Genomic DNA, 22,396 nt, shown 5'->3' with positions numbered 1-22,396 from the left:
CAGTCAGAATCCTCATAACGTATTTTAATGTCGATAATAGCTTAATTTAACAGATGAAGACTTAACAATTCTCTTTCTTTTCAGAACATCTCATTCAGCACTTAATGAGATTATTATAAACAGAATCTCAGAAAAGGTTTCCTTCAGACTCAGGAGTCACAACAATGAAGAAATCTTGGACTGTTCTAGAACAGTTACTTGAGTTAAGCTATTTGTGTCCATCATTCTTAAATGCTAATAATAGGTTGCAAAATTATGTAACGTGGGGAGTGGGTGGCCAAGCGGTTCAAACCCCACCCTTGCCCATGTAATGTGGATTTGTGTCAGGAAAGGCATCTGGCGTAAAATGTGCCACATCAGTGTGTAGAGCCACCTCAGATCTGCTGTGACGAGTGGTAAGCCAAAAGGATTTACAAAATAAAGTCAACTCAACTAAAAAGCGTAACGCAACTACTGTGAAAAGGTTTTTTCGTTTTTTTTCAACTTCAGGAACCATACAATTAAATCAGCTTGCTTTTCTGACTTTTGTTATGAGTTCATTCAAAAGATCATTTCTATCTGAACCAAATCTCAGTTGCTAGTTGTAATGCAAAGTTGAGTCAACTTAACCTCCGCTTTTGTGTGAAGTCAAAAGCTTTACTGAGGAGAACACATCAGCTCAACTATCAGGCCTGAAGTTCACACAACTTAACTTTTTGCAGCTTGTTACGTTACATTTTTAAGTTGACTTAGCTTTTTATTTTTTTTTTTACAGTGTTTGACGTTTTTCCCTTCCCATTTTTGTTTTTCTGAAACATTGTCTAAAAATAGTCACAGTTTGAGTGTCTAATATAACAGGTGACAGCATGTAAACCAACCAGAAGAATGTTTAGAATTTTGTAGGAATTATATTATTTGCCCCAGCCCAAACACCACTAACAGTACACAGGCCGCGATCTGGTGCTGAGAAAATCCCTCATTTACAGGGGAGCCTTCACACAGCGCACATCAATCGCATGCCAATCATCTCCTGACAGAAAATATCTGAGCTGCATTCTGTGATGTTGGAATAAAGGTACACAATATCCTGAAAGAGCTACGTCCTCCTAATGGCCTCCTACTAAGCTGGGACAATGAATTACACAGGTGTTAACGTCCGCCACGAAGCGATCAAAATCACTGCATGGACACTTCAGAGGGATTTTAGAACGACTTACAAGCATTCGATGAGGAGAATTATGCATGTTTCATTATTGTTAGTGGATGTGTTTGTGCTGAAACTGCAGCCCTGATGGATTTTGAATGTGGGTTTTTGTCAGGCAGGAACCCTCTGCTTTTACCACAACTAGGTACTGACTCTGTCTTTTACCGGTACGTGGTTCTGGACTGCTCTTCCTTTGTCTTTTTTCATTGAGAAACAGCTGGTTGAAGGCTCCAGCCATGTAAGGTTAGCTGTGGGAGCAGAGATCAGGCTTGTACATGTACGCACAGTTTCACATTGTTGTACTTTGTGCATGGACACATACATATTGTCTGTTTTTCATGTTGGCTTGAGTTTACACAAAGTTGTACAAGCAAGATTCTACTGTCACACTAAATGAAATGAACCAAACACCATACGTTATAGTCTTTTTGTTTTTATGAGAGCTGAGGGAAAAGCTAGTAGCTGGCAGACTGTCTGGAACAGGAAGTGATAATGTGGGAACGTGGAGATGGTTACAACCAGTGGCTGCTCAAGTTTAGACAGAACATAAGAATTACTGTCCAGGTTGGGAACACATGAGATTTTTCTCCCCCTTATGGGAATTTGAGGGGAGAGCAATGGGATGTATGTACAGTTAGAAAAGTCACAGTCACATAATTTTCAGCTGTTTTTGAGCAAACTACCAGATGTGTATGAACTGACACCAGTATGATTTAACTGAAGTTTTCATTTTGCCTGTGTGTGTGAGACTAACGTCTTCCTCCACAGTGGGTGGGTGGACTTCACACTCCCAGTTTAAAATCATTCCCAAGCAGCCTTGGGTAAGTGTGTCAATTAAGATTTCTTAATTCTTGTCATGTCTACACACATCTGATGATGTCCTGTGTAGGTGTGTAGATGAGTAATGCGTTGTGAAATAAAGTAAAAAAAAAAAAAAAAGCTCTGCTAGGGCTGCATGATATTGGAAAAAAAACCTGCTGTTGCAATATATTTTTTCTGCAGTACACATCGCAGTGTAAAAAAATACAGGAAGTTTCAATAGGTAGCTTGAATGGCTTGTTCTGGAATGAATAGGTTGATTTTGTATGGGAAAATGCATCTACATAGAAAATAAAAAACAAAAAATTAAAATAAGTTAAAAGAAATACTTTTCACGCTGCAAGGCACACTCAATAAAGTACGTTTTTGGTCACCATCATTTTTTGTCTACCTGAAAAAATTCAACTGTGGTTTTTTTTTTTTTTTTTTCTTTTTTTACAACATTATCACCAATTTTAGGATTTTATTTCTTGCTCATTTTTAGAACATTTCTGGTCCACAGTGTAGTAGAGCTTCAATGCAAAGAAAAGAAGCAATACAAGCCCACTGCGTTTCAATAGGTAGCTTGAATGGCTTGTTCTGGAATGAATAGGTTGATTTTGTATGGGAAAATGCATCTACATAGAAAATAAAAAACAAAAAATTAAAATAAGTTAAAAGAAATACTTTTCACGCTGCAAGGCACACTCAATAAAGTACGTTTTTGGTCACCATCATTTTTTGTCTACCTGAAAAAATTCAACTGTGGTTTTTTTTTTTTTTTTTTTCTTTTTTTACAACATTATCACCAATTTTAGGATTTTATTTCTTGCTCATTTTTAGAACATTTCTGGTCCACAGTGTAGTAGAGCTTCAATGCAAAGAAAAGAAGCAATACAAGCCCACTGCGGAGTGGTACCTTAAAATCCTAAAGCCTGATTTATGCTTCTACATCTCCGTAACTCTGTGGTCATGCAATGACGTTGATGTGCGTGTGACCCTTTTAAAGTTGTCCATCATGTTGGTGGGCGTCTTAATGCAATTTACTGCAGGAAGAGTGGCTTTTTCTGGATCATCTGGTCCCTCAAAAAGCTTCACTTCTTTATACAATCATCAACCTCCAGACCAGCGGTATGGTACGTGCAATTTCCCTCCATGAATTGTGGGTCACTCAAGCATCTTTTTCTGACTCCATGTTGTAAAGTTGGTCATATTTGCAGACTTTTCTCCCAACTGTATTTGATCATTGATTGAAATGTAATTGGCGAGCACACTGCAAAATTATTAAAATATCATGGGAGAGGAAGGAGTGAAAACGTAAAAGTGACAAATCACAACCCTTGTGGTCTCCGTTGTTAAAGCAGGTGTATGTCAGGCTTCAGAGAGGGTTCGCAGCCATGCAGAGGGCTCTGATCTAAAGCAGTTGTCTTTGGTTCGCCACACCCAGTGATATGTGTGAAACTTAACACCATATTAGAGTACAGGCAACAAGCAGCATTTTGTTAATAATCGCTGGCCCTGAATAAAGGCTTGCCTCCTTTAGGTGCCGGGTCTGAACACAGTTTGAAAAAAAAATAAACGCCAGGGCTTTTAATCAAGAAAATGCAGTACCCACTTTCCTCGAATCAGTGAGTATCAGTGCTGAACTTCATTTTGTACCTCTATTGCGACTGGGCACACCGAGACTGCTCTGTCCGGTACATGCGAGGGGTTTTTGCAAGTATCTGATTTATACAATGACGGTTTAGGAGAGTTTTACTGTGCTTCTGTTGTGACCATTCACAATAAAAGTCTGGAAAACACACTGCTGCTGACCAGCAGGAATGTACATCAACTCAGAGCATAAGAAGCAATTTCATAAAATAGCTTAAAAACTAGTTTTTGAGATTAGACTTCTTCCCTAGGGCCTACCACTGACAAATGCTTGCAGTGTCTGCATGTCGCTCACTAGTAACAAACTGTGTATCCAAGATCTCTTAAATCAGAGTAAATTATGTTTTATCAGACAGACATCTGTTGTAGACTAGTCATGAACGATGAAAACCGTGCAAGTTTTTTAAATCAAGAAAAAAAGTTGCAGAGTGAAGATGGATCCATTATGGTGCCACGTGAAGGCACCCTGGTATTTTGCTGCTCCCTGTTTTGTCTGTTTTTGTGCGTAAATCGTGTGTCATCGTGCTCCTACACCCGCAAGGATCTTCTAAACATCAGATCATCAACGCCCACGGACATTACGCCAGTTTTTTTAGTGCCTGCAGCCGAACTGGTTCACTTTTTGGCCAAAAGAGTGAGACGCCGGCAGAGAGGAAAACGAGCTGGAGCTCTCGTGCGCCTCAGACAAAGGGGCACACGCACGCCCCTACCTGGGATATTTCTCTCCAACGTCCGCTCACTCGGCAACAAGATGGATGAGCTGGCACTGCTGATGAAGAAGAATAGAGATTTCTCCTCATCTTGTGTACTGTGCTTCACGGAGACATGGTTAAATGCACAGACACCGGACTGCGCGCTCCAACTAGAGGGATTCCAACTCTTCCGCGCAGACAGAGACCGAGCACTCTCTGGTGGAAAAACAAGAGGTGGAGAACTCTGCTTCTGTATCAACAACGCCTGGTGCTCCGATGTGACTGTGATCTCCCAACACTGCTCTCCCTCGCTGGAATATCTCCTCATAAACTGCAGACCGTTCTACTCTCCACGTGAGTTTAACTCCTTCATACTTTGCTCCGTGTATATTCCACCGAGCGCGGAGGTGCACGAGGCCGAGCGCGCGCTCGCGGATCAGATTATGAGCGTGGAGAGAGACTTTACGGACTCCCTTGTTATAACTCTCGGTGGTTTTAACAAAGGGAATCTCAGTCAGGAATTACCAAAATACAAATAGTTTGTTAAATGCCCGACCAGAGAAGGGAAGCACGTTAGATCATTGTTACACGACCGTGAGTGACGTCTACTGCGTGGTGGCCCGTGCAGCTTTGGGACTCTCAGACCACGTAATGGTCCACTTGATCCCCGCGTACAGACAGAGACTAAAACTCTCCAAACCTGTTGTGAGGACATCTAAAGTGTGGAGTAATGAAGCTGTAGAGGAGCTACGCACGTGCTTGGGCACTACGGATTGGGATATGTTTGAGGCTTCAACAGACAGTCTAGATGACTACACGGACACTGTGATGTCATATATTCATTTCTGTGAAGACAGCATCATCCCACAGCGTACCAGGGTGAGATATAACAACGACAAGCCCTGGTTCACACCTAAACTCCAGCAGCTCCGTCGGCAGAAAGAGGTGGCTTTCAGAGAAGGAGACAGAGACAGCTATAGAGGTGCAAAGTACAGATTTAGCAAGGAGGTGGCAAAGGCTAAATCCATGTACAGTTCACGTCTGCAGCAAAGGTTCTCTGCCAACGACTCGGCCTCTGTGTGGAGGGGGTTGAAAGAGATTACCAACTACAAGCCCAAAGCACCTCATTCTATTGTCAACCTGAAGCTGGCCAATGACCTGAAAGTCTTCTATTTACGTTTTGAAGTCATGGACTCACACCTCCCCACCCCCCACACAACTGGATATTCAAACACTCTGGACCTCCCCCCTCTCACCGCTGCCCCCCCCCCCCCCCCCCCCCCCCCCGCTGTCCTCTCGGTTCAAGAGGAGGATGTGAGAAGACATTTCATAAGGCTGAATCCACGTAAGGATGATGAGCTGTGCTGATGAGCTGGCCCCAGTCTTCACGGGGATCTTCAACACCTCCCTGGAGTCATACCACGTTCCAGTCTGTTTCAAGTCCTCCATCATAGTTCCAGTCCCCAAGAAACCACGCGTCACTGGACTTAATGACTACAGGCCTGTGGCTCTCACGTCTGTAGTCATGAAGACCTTCGAATGCCTGGTTTTATCCCACCTGAAGTCCATCACCGACCCCCTCCGGACCCCCTGCAGTTTGCCTACAGAGCCAACAGGTCTGTAGATGACGCCATAAACCTGGCCCTGCACTCCATCCTGCAGCACCTGGACTCCCCAGGAACCTATGCTAGGATCCTGTTTGTGGACTTCAGCTCTGCATTCAACACCATCCTTCCAGCTTTGCTCCAGGACAAGCTTTCTCTGCTCCGCGTGCCCGACTCCACCTGCAGGTGGATCACAGACTTCCTGACGGACCGGAGTCAGCGTGTGAGGCTGGGAAAGAATGTCTCGGAACACTCGGGCTCTCAGCACAGGATCTCCACAGGGCTGTTCCCCTCTGCTCTTCTCCCTGTACACTAACTGCTGCACCTCCAGTCACAACTCCGTAAAGCTCATCAAGTTTGCGGACGACAGGTTATTGTGCCGTGCTCTCATGCTTGGGGGTTAAGCATCGGTGTCCTGGTGTGTCTCGTCAATCAAAGTGTAATTTGGGTTCACGATTCTTCAATCACATCAGTGAAGATAGCTGTGAATTGTGGAGATGCAGGCTATACTAAGGACCTTTAGCTTGACCAGAAGAGTGAATTACACGTGACTGCCCCAACACTCCACGAATATCCTCACTGTCCACCATCTGTGTTGATTCACTCCTTTGTCCATCACCTTGTTTTGACCGCAGGTGCCCCTTCCACCTGGGGTTTTTTTAACCTCCACAGTAGAAGTGAGTTGTCAGCTGTCTGGAATGTAATCTGTTAATTCTAGCTCACTTGTTGAGTGATTGTTGATGCAGCTCATGCTTTGCTTTTGAGGAAATGGTCGTGTGAAGACCGTCTGGCCACAGGTTGTTTGTTTTTATTGTCTTTCAGTTGGCTCATTGCAAGTCTTGAAGAATTAAATGCAGTGTTAGGGACACTACCCATGTTTGTGTGTGTGTGTGTGTGTGTGTGTGTGTGTGTGTGTGTGTGTGTGTGTGTGTGTGTGTGTGTGTGTGTGTGTGTGTGTGTGTGTGTGTGTGTGTGTGTGTGTGTGTGTGTGTGCTTGCGTGCACATGCTTTGTTGCCAGTGCATTCACAGGAGAAATAGCCTGGTGTTGCCGACTGAACGGTCCCCCCTAAAACCCCTCACTCATCTGTATTGCTATGGTAAATGGACTGGATTTATATAGCACTTTTCCATCTGTGTCAGATGCTCAAAGCACTTTACAATAATGCTTCACATTCACCCCAATGTCAGGGTGTCACCAACACAAACCCCGCTATGTTTGATTTTAAGCTAAGTGCTGTCACCGCTAGTGTGAGTGCACAGTGGTCGCGGCATGCAATGGTACAAAACATATGGAACCAAAATTGCATGGTAAATGGAACAAAATGTCAAATGGGATGAATGATCAATATCATATGACATATAAATCAATGAAAAGAGAGTTGAGCAGGGGGGCAAAGCGCTCAATTTACTGATTGATCTACGTTCCGACCCTCACCTATGGTCATGAGATTTGGCTCATGACCGAAAATGAAATCACAAGTACAAGCGGCCGAGATGAGTTTCCTCTGCAGGGTGGCTGGGCGCTCCCTTAGAGATAGGATGAGTTGCTCAGTCACTTGGGAGGAGCTCGGAGTCGAGCCGCTGCTCTTCCACATCAAAAGGAGCCAGCTGAGGTGGCTCGGGCATCTTTTCCGGATGCCCCCCTGGACACCTCACCGGAGAGGTGTTCCGAGCATGTCCCATCGAGAGGAGGACCCGGGGAAGACCCAGGATACGCTGGAGGGACTGCGTCTCTCGGCTGGCTTGGGAACGCCTTGGGTTTCCCCCGGAGGAGCTGGGGGAGGTGTGTGTGTATCGGGAGGTCTGAGCGGCTTTGCTTGAGCTGCTGCCCCCACGACCCGACTCCGGATAAAGCGGAAGAAAATGGATGGATGGATGGATGGATATAAATCAATATCATGTGACATACAAACTACCAGTCAAATGACAAGGATCTATTTAGGTGTTATATAATATCTTTTGTCTGGTTGAAGTTGAAGCTTTTCTGCAGTTCTTCTCATTTCTTTCTATCTTTATCCATTCCTACAATGGCAGCCGTGGTGAGCAGCATAGCTGCGTGGCAGGCCTCACAGGCTGGTGGGAAAATCTAGATGGGCGTCTAGAGGCACAGCTCTGGCTGCATTCAATGACATGTTGTGACTTGTCCCATTGGTACTCTGATTTAGCATAAAACACCTGTGTAATGTCACACCTCTTATTGTTTCATCTTCCTTTAACTGTACATCTAAGGGGCGTAAGCCTTTACACACCTTGCATTCTGTGAATACCAGACAGAGGTGTGCAGATGATTTGTAGAGTCTGGCAGTCAGGAAAGACTTAAAAAGTCTCAGTGGTCTTTTTCACAGTAGAGTGTCTTTTGTCTGCTGCATCACCTGCTACATAGTGTCTTTGTGCAGTAGAACAGAGAAGGGTTTTCTTAACCCTCAAGGGACCGAGTGGGGTCATTTACGACCCCAGGCATATATGTTTCTGCACCATTCCTCCAGTTCAAATGGGAAAAAGGTTTACTACCATGAATTTGTCAATCTTTTTGTCCTGCATGTGCTCAATTTTGCAAGGATCAGCTGATCCGTGTGTCAACTATAATCCAAACTTGTGCGGGGTCACTTATGACCACAGGGAGATCAGTGAGAGTTTCAGCATTATAGCTTGAGATGGTATTGTAATTTGCCAACGCTATTCATTATATTTTACTGTTTAGCGGGGAAGCATGACCAACAGACCTAGAACAGCAAGTATTACAGCTGCACAACTACTGAAACTGATTATTGATGCCCAGAGTGAGGATGAAAATAGCTCCATTGATGTAGATGAGTCAGCATCAGACAGTGAAGATCGGAACTCTGAGATGTCAGACCACCCTGATATGGGTGGTCTGACACCCATATCAGGATGCCAGACCACCCTTTCATATTCTTTATGGCATATTGTGATGCTATAACTATCCTACCACGGTGAAACATTTCTGGTGCTTTAAAGTCCCAGTGAGGACAGTGGCCTCCGTTATCCATAAATGGAAGAAGTCTGGATCCACCGGGACTCTTCCTAGAGTTGACTGCCCATCTAAACTGTGCAATCGGGAGAATGGCCTTAGTCAGTGCGGTGACAAGAACCCGATGGTCACTCTGTCAGAGCTCTGTGGAGCGAGGAGAACCTTCCAGAAGGACAACCATCTCTGCAGCAATCCACCAATCAGGCCTGTATGGTAGAGTGGAAAGACGGAAGCCACTCCTTAGTAAAAGGCACATGGCAGCCTGTCTGGAGTTTGCCAAAAAGCACCTGAAGGACTCTTAGACCATGAGAAACCAAAGTTTTCTGGTCTGATGAGACAAAGATTGAACTCTTTGGCATGAATGCCAGGCGTCATGTTTGGAGGAAACCAGGCACCATCCCTACAGTGAAGCATGGTGGTGGTAGCATCATGCTGTGGAGATATTTTTCAGTGGCAGGAACTGGGAGACTAGTCAGGATTGAGGGAAAGATGAATGCAGCAATGTACAGAGACATCCTGGATAAAAACCTGCTCCAGAGCTCTCTACCTCAGACTGGGCTTCAGGACAACTCTGTGAATGTCCTTGAGTGCCCCAGCCAGAGCCCAGACGTGAATCTGATTGAACATCTCTGGAGAGATCTGAAAATGGCTGTGCACCAACGCTCCCCATCCAACCTGACGGAGCTTGAGAGGTGCTGCATAGAGGAATGGGCAAAACTGCCCAAAGATAGGTGCACCAAGCTTGTGGCATCATATTCAAGAATACTTGGGGAGGTGATGGTCTAGTGGTTGTGTTGAGCTTCAGACCAGAGGATCCTCGGTTCAAATCCCAGCCTGAATCACTAAGGACCCTTGGGCAAGGTCCTTAATCCCTAAGTTGCTCCTGGTGTGCAGTGAGCACCTTGCATGGCAGAACCCTGCCATTGGTGTGTGAGTGTGTTTGTGTGAATGGGTGAATATGAGGCATAATTGTAAAGTGCTTTCCGCATCTGATGCAGACTGAAAAGCGCTATATAAATGCAGTCCATTTACCATTTACTTGAGGCTGTAACTGCTGCCAAAGGTGCATCAACAAAGTATTAAGCAAAGGGTGTAGATACTTATGTACATGTGATTTCACAGTTTTCGTTTTTAATTAATTTGCAAAAATGTCAACAACCTTTTTTCATGTTGTCATTATGGGGTGTTGTGAGTAGAATTTTGAGGGGAAAAAAATAATTTACTCCATTTATGAATAAGGCTGTAACATAACAAAATGTGGAAAAAGTGAAGCACTGTGAATGCTTTCCCGATGCACTGTGTATGAGTGTGTGTATATGTATGTATATATATATATATATATATAATACAATTGATAATTGAATATTTGTTGTTAACTAGGCAAAAGAGTCTTTGTTATAATACTCAGCTGGATGTTGTTTGCTGCTCTAATTATCAGGACGATATTTGTCTAACCTCTTTTGCTTCTCCTTTAGCAGCTGCATCTTGAATTCTCATGCTGTAGAGATACACAGGAACAGATGGCCGTATTGATCAGTCACTGTAAAGTGGGGTTTTGCAAGTTTGTTATTTTAGCATATTATTCTATGGCAGAGGTTATGATAAAACAGAACAACTTGGAAAACAGCTATACTACTGTTGAGTTGAAAATCCACATCCAAAAGCATTAGTAATGTCATGTAAGTCAGCTCCGTTTTGGAGGTAGTCACTGTGTGCGCAGTTTAAAACTTGTGTCCTCACGTTTTTGTGACTGCTGTCAAAGTGCGTCATGCACAGTCAGCGTTTGTTAACGGCATTAATGACACACTTCCTGCCTCAACATTCTGGTTTGTATCAGTATGATAAAAAACTGCTCTACAAATGAGAATTTGAGAGAATAAAAGTAAATGAAGCAAAAAGAAAAAAGGGATCTGAACTGTAAAACTTGCTAACAAGTTGGGTCATTGTGTAAAATATTGGCAGTTTTCATTTTTATTTCATCCTTTTGTTTATAGTTACTTCTGCTTCTTTCTCACTGATCAGACTTTGGCCCTCGATATCTGCTTGGCAGTTACACTGCCAGCACTCGCATTCAGTTACTCATTCACTCGTTCATTTTACCATGACAACGCCGACATGCGAGCAACTAAAACAGTCACACACATTTGTCCATTCAAGTTCAGAAAATGACCTTGAATGGAGGGGTTGGAAGTGCATCAGCGTTGGGGTGGGGGCTGGGGAGTGACGTATATTGGTGACTAATCTGGCATTGATACAGTCACTGACTCCACCTCTTGGTCGTCTTTTCAACCATCGGTAACTGTGACCACCGGACTGTATATGTCTGTGGTTGCATTTCTGTTGTAGTAGTTGTGTTTTTGCTGTTGTGTAGTATGACCAAAGCCCCCACTGAATCTGGCCTGCTTGACATTTCTTCCAATAAACAAAAAACAAAAAAAGACATTTGAAGAAGTTTTTTTTTATTACCACTGTCGCCACTGTGTTTGCACATGTGGTGGCTAAGGTTAAAAACTTGCTCGTGTGTAGCACTTTGGGGCAACTTGTGTTGTGATGTGATGCTATATAAATAAATGAAATTGAATTTTAAAAACTAGGCTAAAGCCAATGCTTTGATTGCAAATTGTAGGTGGTTACAGTCAAAAAGCAGGATTCCCATATCCTGGTAATAATGAGAGAAAGTAGTTTGTCATGTGGGACGTGACTGCCTGAAGTATGTCTGACTGTCTGTGTTTTAATTATGTCTGTACATGTGTTTTTCTGGATGGAGGTATGCTGAAGTCCAAAAAAGGTCGAAGCTGAGTGCACTGCAGAGACTGAGCTCATCTCCCTTAATCTGCCACAACATTGATTCAAATCCCAGACTTAGTAGATTTTATAGAAAGCGTATTGTGTGGAAGCTGCTTCCCTTCTTCTCTCCAGCTTTTCTGTCTTGCCTTCGTCTCCTCTTCTGCTGTGGTAATTAGTGGTGGGGTAGGGCTATGGGCTGGAAAGAGAGCAAGTGAGGGTGCAGAAATCTCCTTTTCCACTCCAGTGGGGTAACTACAGCAAAGCTCCCTCCTATCCACCACCACCACCACTCACGCGATCACCTCAAGCAACAAAGAAGGCCTTCAAACGAGGTGTTTTGTGCATGCTACGTAGAATGCAAATTTTGCAAAAATGAGGAAAAAAAAAAATCAGTCTTGGAAAGCAAAAATCCCATTTCTTTTCATCCACCCAAAAAGCAAGACAAGACAAAAGAATGATTGCATTATATTCCAGTTAAATTATTTCATTTAAATCCAGACTTGGAACATGTCTACATTCATTTAGTTTCAACTAGTTACCTGTTAGTCCATTTGAATTGTATGAATTTACTTATGCTTATAATGCCATTTATGTCACCATTTAATTGTTGTTTGTGCTTACATGCTGTTTGGGTCCTTGTGTCCCTCCATCTGTGAACAAAACAACTCAAAGCATTTGAGTTGGTGGAATGATTGAGGGTGAACCAAAGACAAGCTGATGAATTGATAGAAAAATCATCGAAAATCTTAAATCACAGGAAAAGGTCAAATTTGGGTCCAATGCTTGTATGTAGGTGATTTTGAGTAATTTGTTAAAAATACATCTATGTTTCCTATTGAACACTATTATGAAGCCATGTGTCACTTTGCTCTTGGTCCTATGACCTTTCACCTTGGGTGACTTTGAAAATTAAAACTCAAGGTCAGAGGTGTTTAACTTGAATAGTTTGGAGTCATTATGGATTAAACATAGTGGAAGGGCTGTGTGTTCATGAGGCTGCACACTTGGGAGACTTGGGTTGACCTGCAGAGACTCCGACCAATCATGAATGTGCGGCCGTCCAGCCCCGTCACCCAAAAATTTACATTTGAACATACTGGAAAGACTGCCGCAAACGGTCATGCATGTTATGTGCATGTGTAAACTCTCCATGCCAGTAGGTGGAGCAAGTCTGTGTATGTCATTCAGAAAGGGAAACCAGACATCTTGGAGACATAAATTGAAAACAAAGCAGCCTCACCATTTATACAGCACTTCTTCTCAGTAGGCCCTCCAGATTGAGCAGTTTGAAGTAAAAAAAATGTGAAAATACACTTAATGGAAACACATGTATTTTGAAAAAACATATTGCAAAAAAAAAAAAGTCTTTGTGGTCATATGAGGTTTTTCATGTGGAAGGGAAACACTTTTTTTCCTGTCACATAACCAACAGAAAACCTGACATCACCTTCTAAAATACATGGCGCAGTAACGTTATAGATAGAGGAAGAAACAGAGAGGTTGCTAAACCTTATAAAAATTACTTAACCTACCATAATATTGGATTTAAAAAACGTCGAAATGGCAACATTTAGCGGGACTTACAAATCTGTTAGAACTACAGTTCTTGCAAGAGCCTTGCTTGAATGACAGTTATTGTGAGTCACATTGCATGTTATTGGAAAGGCTGTCATTTTGTTATTGTGCTTTTTCAGCATTCTGAAAATATCACTTAACTTTTGCGCAAATCTGTAATGGAAAACCTGCTATTGACCATGTCGCACTCTTTATATACAGTATAGGGTGTGTACCCCCTTGATTTTATCAGGCTCGATGGTCAGGAATGGCTGGACAGAAATGCAGGACTCAGACAAACAGCTCTGAAGTTTAAAGCGGTTTACTGAAAGACTTAACAGGGGTCGGTACACATGAAGGCAGTCCAAAAGAAGCAACAGTACAAAATCATCAGGCTAATGGCGTGGTCAGGTAAACAGGCATGTGATCAAAAACCCAATGAGGCAGGCAGGACGAGGAAAAACACAAGAACAGAACTGGAAGGAAGGTGCATCGATCGGGTGAGGAGCTAGTGCAAACTGTGAAGCTTATACACACACACACCTGTTCCTACAGATTAGGAACAAGTGTGTGGAAAGCACCAGAACAAGGGTGTGGCCAAACAGAGTGCAACACCCACCACCAAGCACCAAGAGACAGACAACAGAAATAGGGACAGAAAAACCCAAGCAGGAAAAAGAACAGCAAGAGAACTCAAACACCCAAACCAATTCAACATGACACAAAGCAAAAATCCAAACCCTGACAGATTTTACCATTTGTTTAGTTTCGTCGGTTCCGTTTTGATTCTCACACACTGATTTGAAGAGGAGCCATTCAAAGTGCAACACTGATTCAACATTTCTAATCATCGAAAAAGCCATCGAAAAGAAGAGCGCAGACACACTGACGACCAGCGAGGCCACATGGCCGACCTTCGGCTCTCTGTATACCCTCTTTAAGTCAAGGGTAAACTGTAGGACCTTTTTTGATTACCTCTAGGCCACACAAAACCACATATTACAAGAGAGGCTGGAGCCATAATGTGTGCAGAGTGTCTCACAGGCTATGCAACTCAAAGTTTGTGGTGAAACAGAAGCAAAACTTTGTTTTTCAGTTTTTAGTTCTAGTAGTGAATTACAACTCTGAGCATGTTATAGCCATCTCCGCGCAGTGTAACAAAAAAAACAGCCGAGCAGTTACGAGTCACTTCACATGGCAGTTTATTGCCTCATTCACCAGGTGGCAACAGGTTAGCATCGTCTGCCGCGGAATATTTGTAGAACACCTTATGATCCACGACAGAGTCTTTTACAAATATCAATTTGTTGTAATTGTAACGCACAAGTTAGTCAACCTTATTTTCATCAACCAGTCCACCAGTCGTCATGTTGCCGTTGTTATTGCAGGTAATTATGTGCTAACGAACAGATGCTTATGCTATAGTCCATTTCTGCTGATAAACACCCTGAAATTGTACACACTGTAGCTTTGATGTCTTTTATTTCATTATTGTAAAGCACTTTGTAACAACTTTTTGAATGTGCTGCAGTTACTGGGACTTTAAAAGTAGAAGCTCAATGCTTATTGTAAGAGGAAAAGTAGGTGTCTGTCATGTAAGCTGAGGCTCTATAGTGAGCCTAATCTCTATTCACTTCCATGCTTCCAACATCTGCTGCTGGGTCACTCCAAAGATAATTAACCCCTTCGCTGTGCAGAACAATTGCCTGCCTTTGTTGCTGTGAGAAATTTGTTGTGAAAGGACAGCATAGAAGCAAAATTTGGAGATATCACTGTAGTAAAATAAAACCGCTTTCTTTCCAGCGCTGAAAGCTGAGAAACAAGCACAAGTAGCTGTGGTTAGTACACACACAGATTCTGTGATGCTGAGGGCAGAGTTAGAAGTCATCCTGATAACTGTGAATAAGGAGAAACGTTCTCGGCTATGCAGGGCCGGCTTCCCCGTCGATCCATGTGTGTTACTCTGTGGCTTCCACAGCGATAAAATGGCCTCGAGCGCAGCGAGAAACATGAGACATTTGTGGTTTGCAACCCATCTCCATGTCTTGTGTCTCCACTTGTGTTTTTTTCTCTACCATCCCGTCATGTTTAGGTCGGTGCATACATTTCTCAGCGTGCTTGAGCATGTGTGCTTTTGTGTTTTCATGTTCACATCCTGTCACTGTGAAAGGCGAGGCCAACATGTGGCTAAAGTGAAATCCAATCTAAAACTGGCGTTTTGGTAAACACTGAGCTCAAATTCTTCCCAACAGACCGTTCGACATTTCAAGTTAAATATGTGAGAGCATCCACGTATGTGAAGTTATGCCTATTGTCTGTTCCTTCCATGGGATATTTGCATGCATGTTCTTAAAATGATTATTAACAAGAAAAATGAAGGCGGAAGTGCCAAATCTTGAATGACCACATGAGGCTAACCTCAAAAGTCACTCCCCATAGAAGACCATGTTAAAATCCTCATCTTTACAGCAGAAGTAAACACGTTGAGTGATGTTAAGTGATGTTAATCAGTGAAAGCACCTGGTGGAGTGGGTGGTTGCAAAGAAAACCTCTCAACCCATTCTGGAACGAGTTGAATACACCTGATCTAATAAGTCTGTTTTCTAGTATTTCTTTTGAGTGAAATTTTGTATTATTTGTTTGTTAGCACCATTGGGAGTAATTAGCAGATATGGAGAGCTTTGCTAGGTTTTATCCACTGTTTTATCTGTGGTTACTAAGGCAATATGCCAATCATAGTTATTAATACCTACACCAAATTTACCTGTTGTGAAAATCAGTGTCATAGTTTGTAAAAATGTGCATTAACAAAACACTTGAACCAAAGTTAACCTGCTAGGTTTAGCTTCGGTAACTCTGGGATGGGGCACGTGTTTGGGCTTTATTCATCCCAACCAGATCACCCCGGTCTTGCCCACACTCCACCTCTTTCAAATGTTGGCTAGAAGTTAGTTGGAGTCAGGCACTGCCAACATGGTGACATTTGGAACTTCCCCATTTGAGTTTCTGTATAGCTCTTGAGAAAACCTGATTTTCCCCATATATGTACAGTCAAGGATTGTCACATCAGCCCCATTTGCATTTCAGAAATTTGAAAGTTCTCACTTTAGGCTGACCGTGGCTCGGTGCACAAATATGTAAAATACGTAATCTGAGTAGAACAAGCATGCCCTGGTGCTAAATCCAGCTGAGCTGGGACAAACGTTTTGAAACAGTTTTGTACCGCATTCATAACAAATGGTAAATGGACTGCATGCATATATTAGTTTCCATTTGCATCAAACACTCAAAGCACTTTACAATTATGCCTCACATTCACCCATACACACTCACACACCGATGTCAGGGTGCTGCCATGCAAGACGCTCACTACACACCGGGAGCAATTGGGGGATTAAGGACCTTGCCCAGAGGCCCTTAGTGATTTTCCGGTCAGGCTGGGGTTTGAACAGTGGTGGGCACAGCTAACCAAAAAGTTAGCTTCGATAACCATTAATTTGCTAACTGAAAAGTTAACATTTATAAAGCTAAACCAATAAACCCCTAAAAAATTTAGTGGAAGTTACAGCTAAGAGCTAAACCGATAACTTTCGGTATTGACTCCAGTACACTGGCAGCTACTGACACAACAACGAGTCAGCACTTCTGTCTCAGATCAGCCTTCTCTCAGCAAAAGAGACCTGGTGACCAGAGAGAAAGGAAAGAGAAGAGAGAAAGAAAGAAAGAAAAGGAGAAAAATATCATTTATTTTTCACACCATACAGATTTGCAGGCATATCACACGAGTCATGCACAGGCAGACATTTTTGACTTATGGTTAAAATTTTAAGCAAACAAATTCCAGACAAGTTATTGAAATGAACATCACCTCTGTCATTTTACAAAGTGAAAATATCAGCTATATGTTTTAGTTTTAAAGTAATGCACTAATTTTGAAGGTTTTACACAGTAAACTCACCAGTGTTAATTTAACACAGTCAGTGTTAGTTTTACACTGGTGATTTTACTGTGTAGCGTTTACAGAGTACAGACACACGTCGCAGTGCATTATGGGAAAATTGCCATCTATTGGCCATCCAGTAAATGGCAGTGTTCATGACAGTGTGAAGCGCAATTACCACACATTCGCTAAAAGTGCTGAATTACTTAAACAGAATTTTCAGTTTTCAAATTGCCTTTTTTTTTACAAATGAAAAAAATGACATATTTACAAATACACATTTATTTGTAAAACCCACCACGTTATAATTACTTGTGTGTTATATACCGACCAACCACTGATGCCAGGAAACTAATTTTCCTGTGCATGACTTGTGTGATACACCTGCAGGTCTGTATGGTATGGGAAAAAAAAAGATTTTTTTTCTCCCTCTTCCTTTCTCTCTGGTAGCCAGCTCTCCTCTGCTGGCAAAGGATTGAGCGCTGCCACTCATAGCTGTCTGTCTGCTACAAAACATGTAACAGGCAGGCACTAAAATTGATTTCAGACTTTACAAATGTTTTTAACTGTTAAGCTTTATTCACTATGCCCGCAAAAAGATGTTAGCAGTGTAAAAGTTATCGGAACTAAATTTATTGGAAGCTAATTGGTCCGCTGATGGTTTTCAAAGTTATCTGAAAAACTAATCCACTAACAAAAACATCAGTTTTGATAATCGAACGTTAGCTTCGATAAAGGATCGAGGATCCTCTGGTCTCAAGCCCAACGCTTAACCACTAGACCATCACCTCCCCATAACAAGTCATAAAGTAGGAAATTAAGGACATTCAACTCAGACAGTGTTCTGATCTATCAGACTTGACATATAACATCCACTATCATGGTGTTCTCTGCCCTGACTGTTCAGAAGGCAGACTGTTTAATTACTTTTATCACATTATTTACTTTTGTATATGACATGTTTACATTTACATTATATTAGAGGAGGAGGTGATCTGTGTCCAAAACCTTCATTTGAATTGTGTCATCACACTGATCCATGCTAGCAATCCTGCATGGAAGAATAGTCCATGTGAGCTAACATTTTCTAGCACCAGTTAAGATGAACTGGCTCTAATCTACCCCCCAGTCCTAAATCCTCTATAAGTCCTATATTGGCCCTGGGGCCTATTGGTGTTTAGGTCCATACTCCATAATGTCAAGCGGATGAGAGTCTAGGACTCCCCTGGGACGATACCCCAGCCTGACACAAGTTACTACATGAGCCTTGACCTGTACCCATTTACAGCTGAGTGGACTGAGACAATGTAGATTAAGTGTTTTATCCAAGGACTCAGACTGGTAGCATGACCGGGATTCAAGCCCAAGTATACATATTGGCAGGCCAGCTCCTTAAACATTCACCTACCTGCAAATCTTTACCTACAACCCCTAGTGAGGAAAGCTTTGAATCTGTAAGGTACACAGGAACATACATGAACAATGACACATGTCACACATCGTCTTTGAAGTGAATAAAAATGCACAAACTAATGTTGTACTATTCTGTTTGGTTTTGTCTCTTATAAACAGAACCTTCAAACCTTTGAGAGCTTGAGCTGCCCTGGATTCTCCACCAATGACAGCTGTCAATCAAGCTTTGCTTTCCACGTCTCATCTGTGACTACTAGTCAGCCAGACCCGGACTTCGCTCCTGTGTCAGATCTGGGCATGGAATCACGGCAGGAACTCACAGGGGATGATGCGGAAGAGGATTCCTCCTTCGAGGAACTGGATAGCGACTCGGCCTGTAGCGTGGATTCTCGCCCTGGGTCTCCCGTAGATGGTAAACGCACTCTCTGGAAGGGTGAGTGTGGGAAACAGAGGGACATTTTCCAGCTGGGGGGGGAGCTGGACCTTGACCAGATTGAGAGAAACTGAACATTTCCGTTTGTGGTATTATGGAAAGTTCCAGGATACTGAGAAAGATGTTACCAAAAGATGGCTTCTAAGTTGGACTGCCAAGCCTAAAAAGAATGGAGGTGTTCAGCCATTTTTAAATAAAGAATGGTTGGAAAGTCATAAGGAAAGTGATATAGAAGATAAAGAATTGAGCACGTTGGAAGTATGAACATAACAGCTGACTTAGTGACTCGTTTTGCCTTGAACATTCTTACTGTTTGAATTAAGAAGCAGTGACCTTAGTTGTTTTATATTGGGTATGCAACTTCACTCAGGAGTGTGAAAGTGAGGGTTCTCCTTTAGAACTTCTACCAGCTCTGCTGTCTTTTCAACCTGATGACCTTTCCATAATCAGCTAACCTTAAATTTGTAGTACTGTAGCAGTATCTGACTTCTCCTGTACTTATCTCAAGTCTTTTAGAGAAAGTGTAGGTCAAGATGAAACATGGGGGCAGATAGTGGGGGGTGGATAAAAGCAGCTCCCGGAATTTGCTGAATGTAAGCTAACAAAGCTTTAAGAAGAGATGAAAAAAAATGACAGTGCCTTCTTTTGGATGCTTTCTCTTACAAAAAAGTAGCCACAATCAAATCCACGTTTTCTGCCTTTTTGTGTAGTTTTTTAAAATATGCAAATTGTATATTTGAGTTAAACACTGAATCCCAACTTTTAATTTCTCATGTCAGTGTATATTTTTCTAAATAACTTTTTGTATGAGCTGTTTTTGAAGGAACATGAGTACAAGAGCTTTCTTGTAACAGAATGATGAAATAAATTTGCAACCTGCACTCTTATGTAATCTCCTTAATGTTGTTCGCCACCACCAAACACCACAAAGTGTCAGGAAGTCTAGACAGAGAAGAGCTGATCACAGGAAGTGACGTGAAAAGAAATTGCCCCCAGAGCTGCAAGCCAGACAGACAGGTATGTACGTTTCTCCCTGGGATTTCCTATCTGTGGCTCTAATGATTGTTGGCGTTTCTGCAACAAACATCAGCTGTCTTTGTATGACTGCTACAGAGGTCTCTGTCTTAAAACTGCACTGGTGGCTTCATTGTTGTTGGTCATCAGGGAAGGTTATTGGTGAAATAAAGTGATAGGACAGATTGTTTTTCCGACATGAGAGGAAAGCACTGTCTCCAAAACGGGCTTATGCACAAAAACAGGATGTTGCAACATGTTGCAGCTTTTTCTTCAATCATGGCCTTGAAGGCAGGCAAACTCTTATCTCCAGCTCAAGGTGTTGTCTTACACAAACACACACGCACTTATTCACAAGGCCCTGAAATGGATACTGGGTGTGCTGTGTTTTTATGCACGGTAAACCCCTCACCTGGATCGAAGAACTATATTTTTACTTGTCATTTTCCAGTGGAGGCGGTGCCAGAACACTTCAAAAGACATAAAAGGTTGGTGAACTCCGTTATTGAGTGCAGCATAGTCCGTAAGGATATCTTGTACCACTTCATTCCAATAGGAAGTGAAAACATATCTACAATTAACTTCTGTTCTGGGCACCTTTCAACCAATGTGGAATACATTTTGTTATTCACAAATCTAAATGGGAACTGCTTGAAATGTTTTGTATTTTGTTAAAAGTCTCCTAGCAGTCTTACTACTACTACTGAACCTAATTCCATAATTAAAAGCTTTTAAATGAAATTGTTATCAAACCCAGAAAGTAGTTTCTGGTTTGACACCAGAAAACAATAGGGCATAAATGAGAAAATGTGGCCACGCTATTCTAGTGCAGCAGATAACAGAATATTTGCAAAGGAATCCTGGAAATGATAAAAGCACCAAACTCGGCACAAATACTGCTTACACATTACTCTTTGGAAAAAAACGATTGGCTACTTCAATTTTCAATGGACAGCCAGGTAGGGGTCAATTGAAAAATTGCACAGGGGTCAAAATTAAAAGATGCTCCAGCCATATTGGAAACTATACCAAATTATTTGTCTGATCACAAAGATTCCAAAAAGGTATTGTTTAGACTATCTGACTGAATGTTATGGAGTTATGGGGTAAAAACAGCAAGAATGTGGCGAAGGTCAATTTTGGTTTGTACAGGGGTCAAAAGTTAAAGTTACTCTAATTTTGGTAAAAAAAAAAAAAAAAAAAAGTTATGCAAATTATTGGTTAACAGGGTTTTTAAAAGCTATAGTTTGCACCATGTGTCATACTTAGCTATCATGTTATGTGGTAACATATGTCAAATGTCATAGAATGCAGCGGGCGTTGACATTGTTTGACCTTTACTTTGCAGACCAAGCATTCAACAGAGTCAAAACTATTCCACTTATTAATACTATTAGCTCAATCAATAATTTATGTTACCAAAAGAGTGTCTAAGGAATATTTGTGCCAAATTTGGTGATTCTGTCACCATTTGCAGGACTGTTACAGTTATCTGCTGCATTATTCAAGTCGGGTCAAGTCTGGGAACATGTGCTGGTGCAGCACAACACAGCATCCACCATACTACAGAACATCCTTGAGGTCCAGATGGCATCCACCCAGGCCGACATCCAGTCCATCCCCACCTCACAAAAGTAGACACCTATAGGCTGCAGCCAGGTGAAATGTGAGTGTCCTCTTACCCTTTTCCAGTTGCTGGGGTCTTCAACATCGAGGCAGTTGTTTGTGCGATCATACCTAGTGAAACGCAATAGGGTATAGGTAAAATGTCATAGCAGACATTCCCTCACAATATGAGTCGTACACCTCATCCATGTCTCAGGAAATCAATGACACAATGTCATTTAAACAGTACACAAGGATCCTCCCAACATACCTAGTACCACTACCATCCAATTGTTTCCTTAGGTCAGTGGTTAGTGCCCAAGTCTCAAAAGTATAAAGTAAGACAGGATGTACTAGGACCCTAAGAACTTGAACCTTTGTTCTGCAAAGATACTGACATTGCCATATATATCTATCCGTACATCGCTAGTAAGTAGGTGTTATTCTACCCACCTCAAACTGAACCCAACTGAACTTTTGTGCTGGAAACACTCTGTCAACAATCTCTCAAAGAGACCAAGTACCAAATACGTATTGCGTACCAGGTCTGTACGGAGAATTTTTGAGAGCTGCTGGAAGACTTTGTGTGATACCAAAACAGGAATCATAACAAGAAAGACAAGTTTTGTTTGGTGTAACACAAAAAACACACAAAACATCTGCACGGGAAGTCAAAAGCAACTGGTCAACTTCTTTTGGTCTTCAGTAGTCTTGAAGACCAAAAGAA

The 22,396-nt window shown here is 42.2% G+C and overlaps 1 protein-coding gene across 1 annotated transcript in view; it reads left to right on the top strand.

Moving 5' to 3' along the window:
* The window catches only part of LOC117523105 (protein FAM53B-like), a 62,547-nt gene extending 42,610 nt beyond the window's left edge, over positions 1 to 19,937 (top strand). The window contains exon 5 of the mRNA XM_034184525.1: positions 18,777 to 19,937. Coding sequence (XP_034040416.1) covers positions 18,777 to 19,124 — 348 coding nt within the window. The 3' untranslated portion in view covers positions 19,125 to 19,937. The remainder of the gene's footprint in view (positions 1 to 18,776) is intronic.
* The last annotated feature ends 2,459 nt before the right edge of the window (positions 19,938 to 22,396 follow it).

The sequence above is a fragment of the Thalassophryne amazonica genome, chromosome 13 (assembly GCF_902500255.1).
Source record: "Thalassophryne amazonica chromosome 13, fThaAma1.1, whole genome shotgun sequence".
Classification (NCBI taxonomy): domain Eukaryota; kingdom Metazoa; phylum Chordata; class Actinopteri; order Batrachoidiformes; family Batrachoididae; genus Thalassophryne; species Thalassophryne amazonica.
Note: the sequence above shows the minus strand (reverse complement) of the source record. Positions and strands in the feature narration are given on the sequence as shown.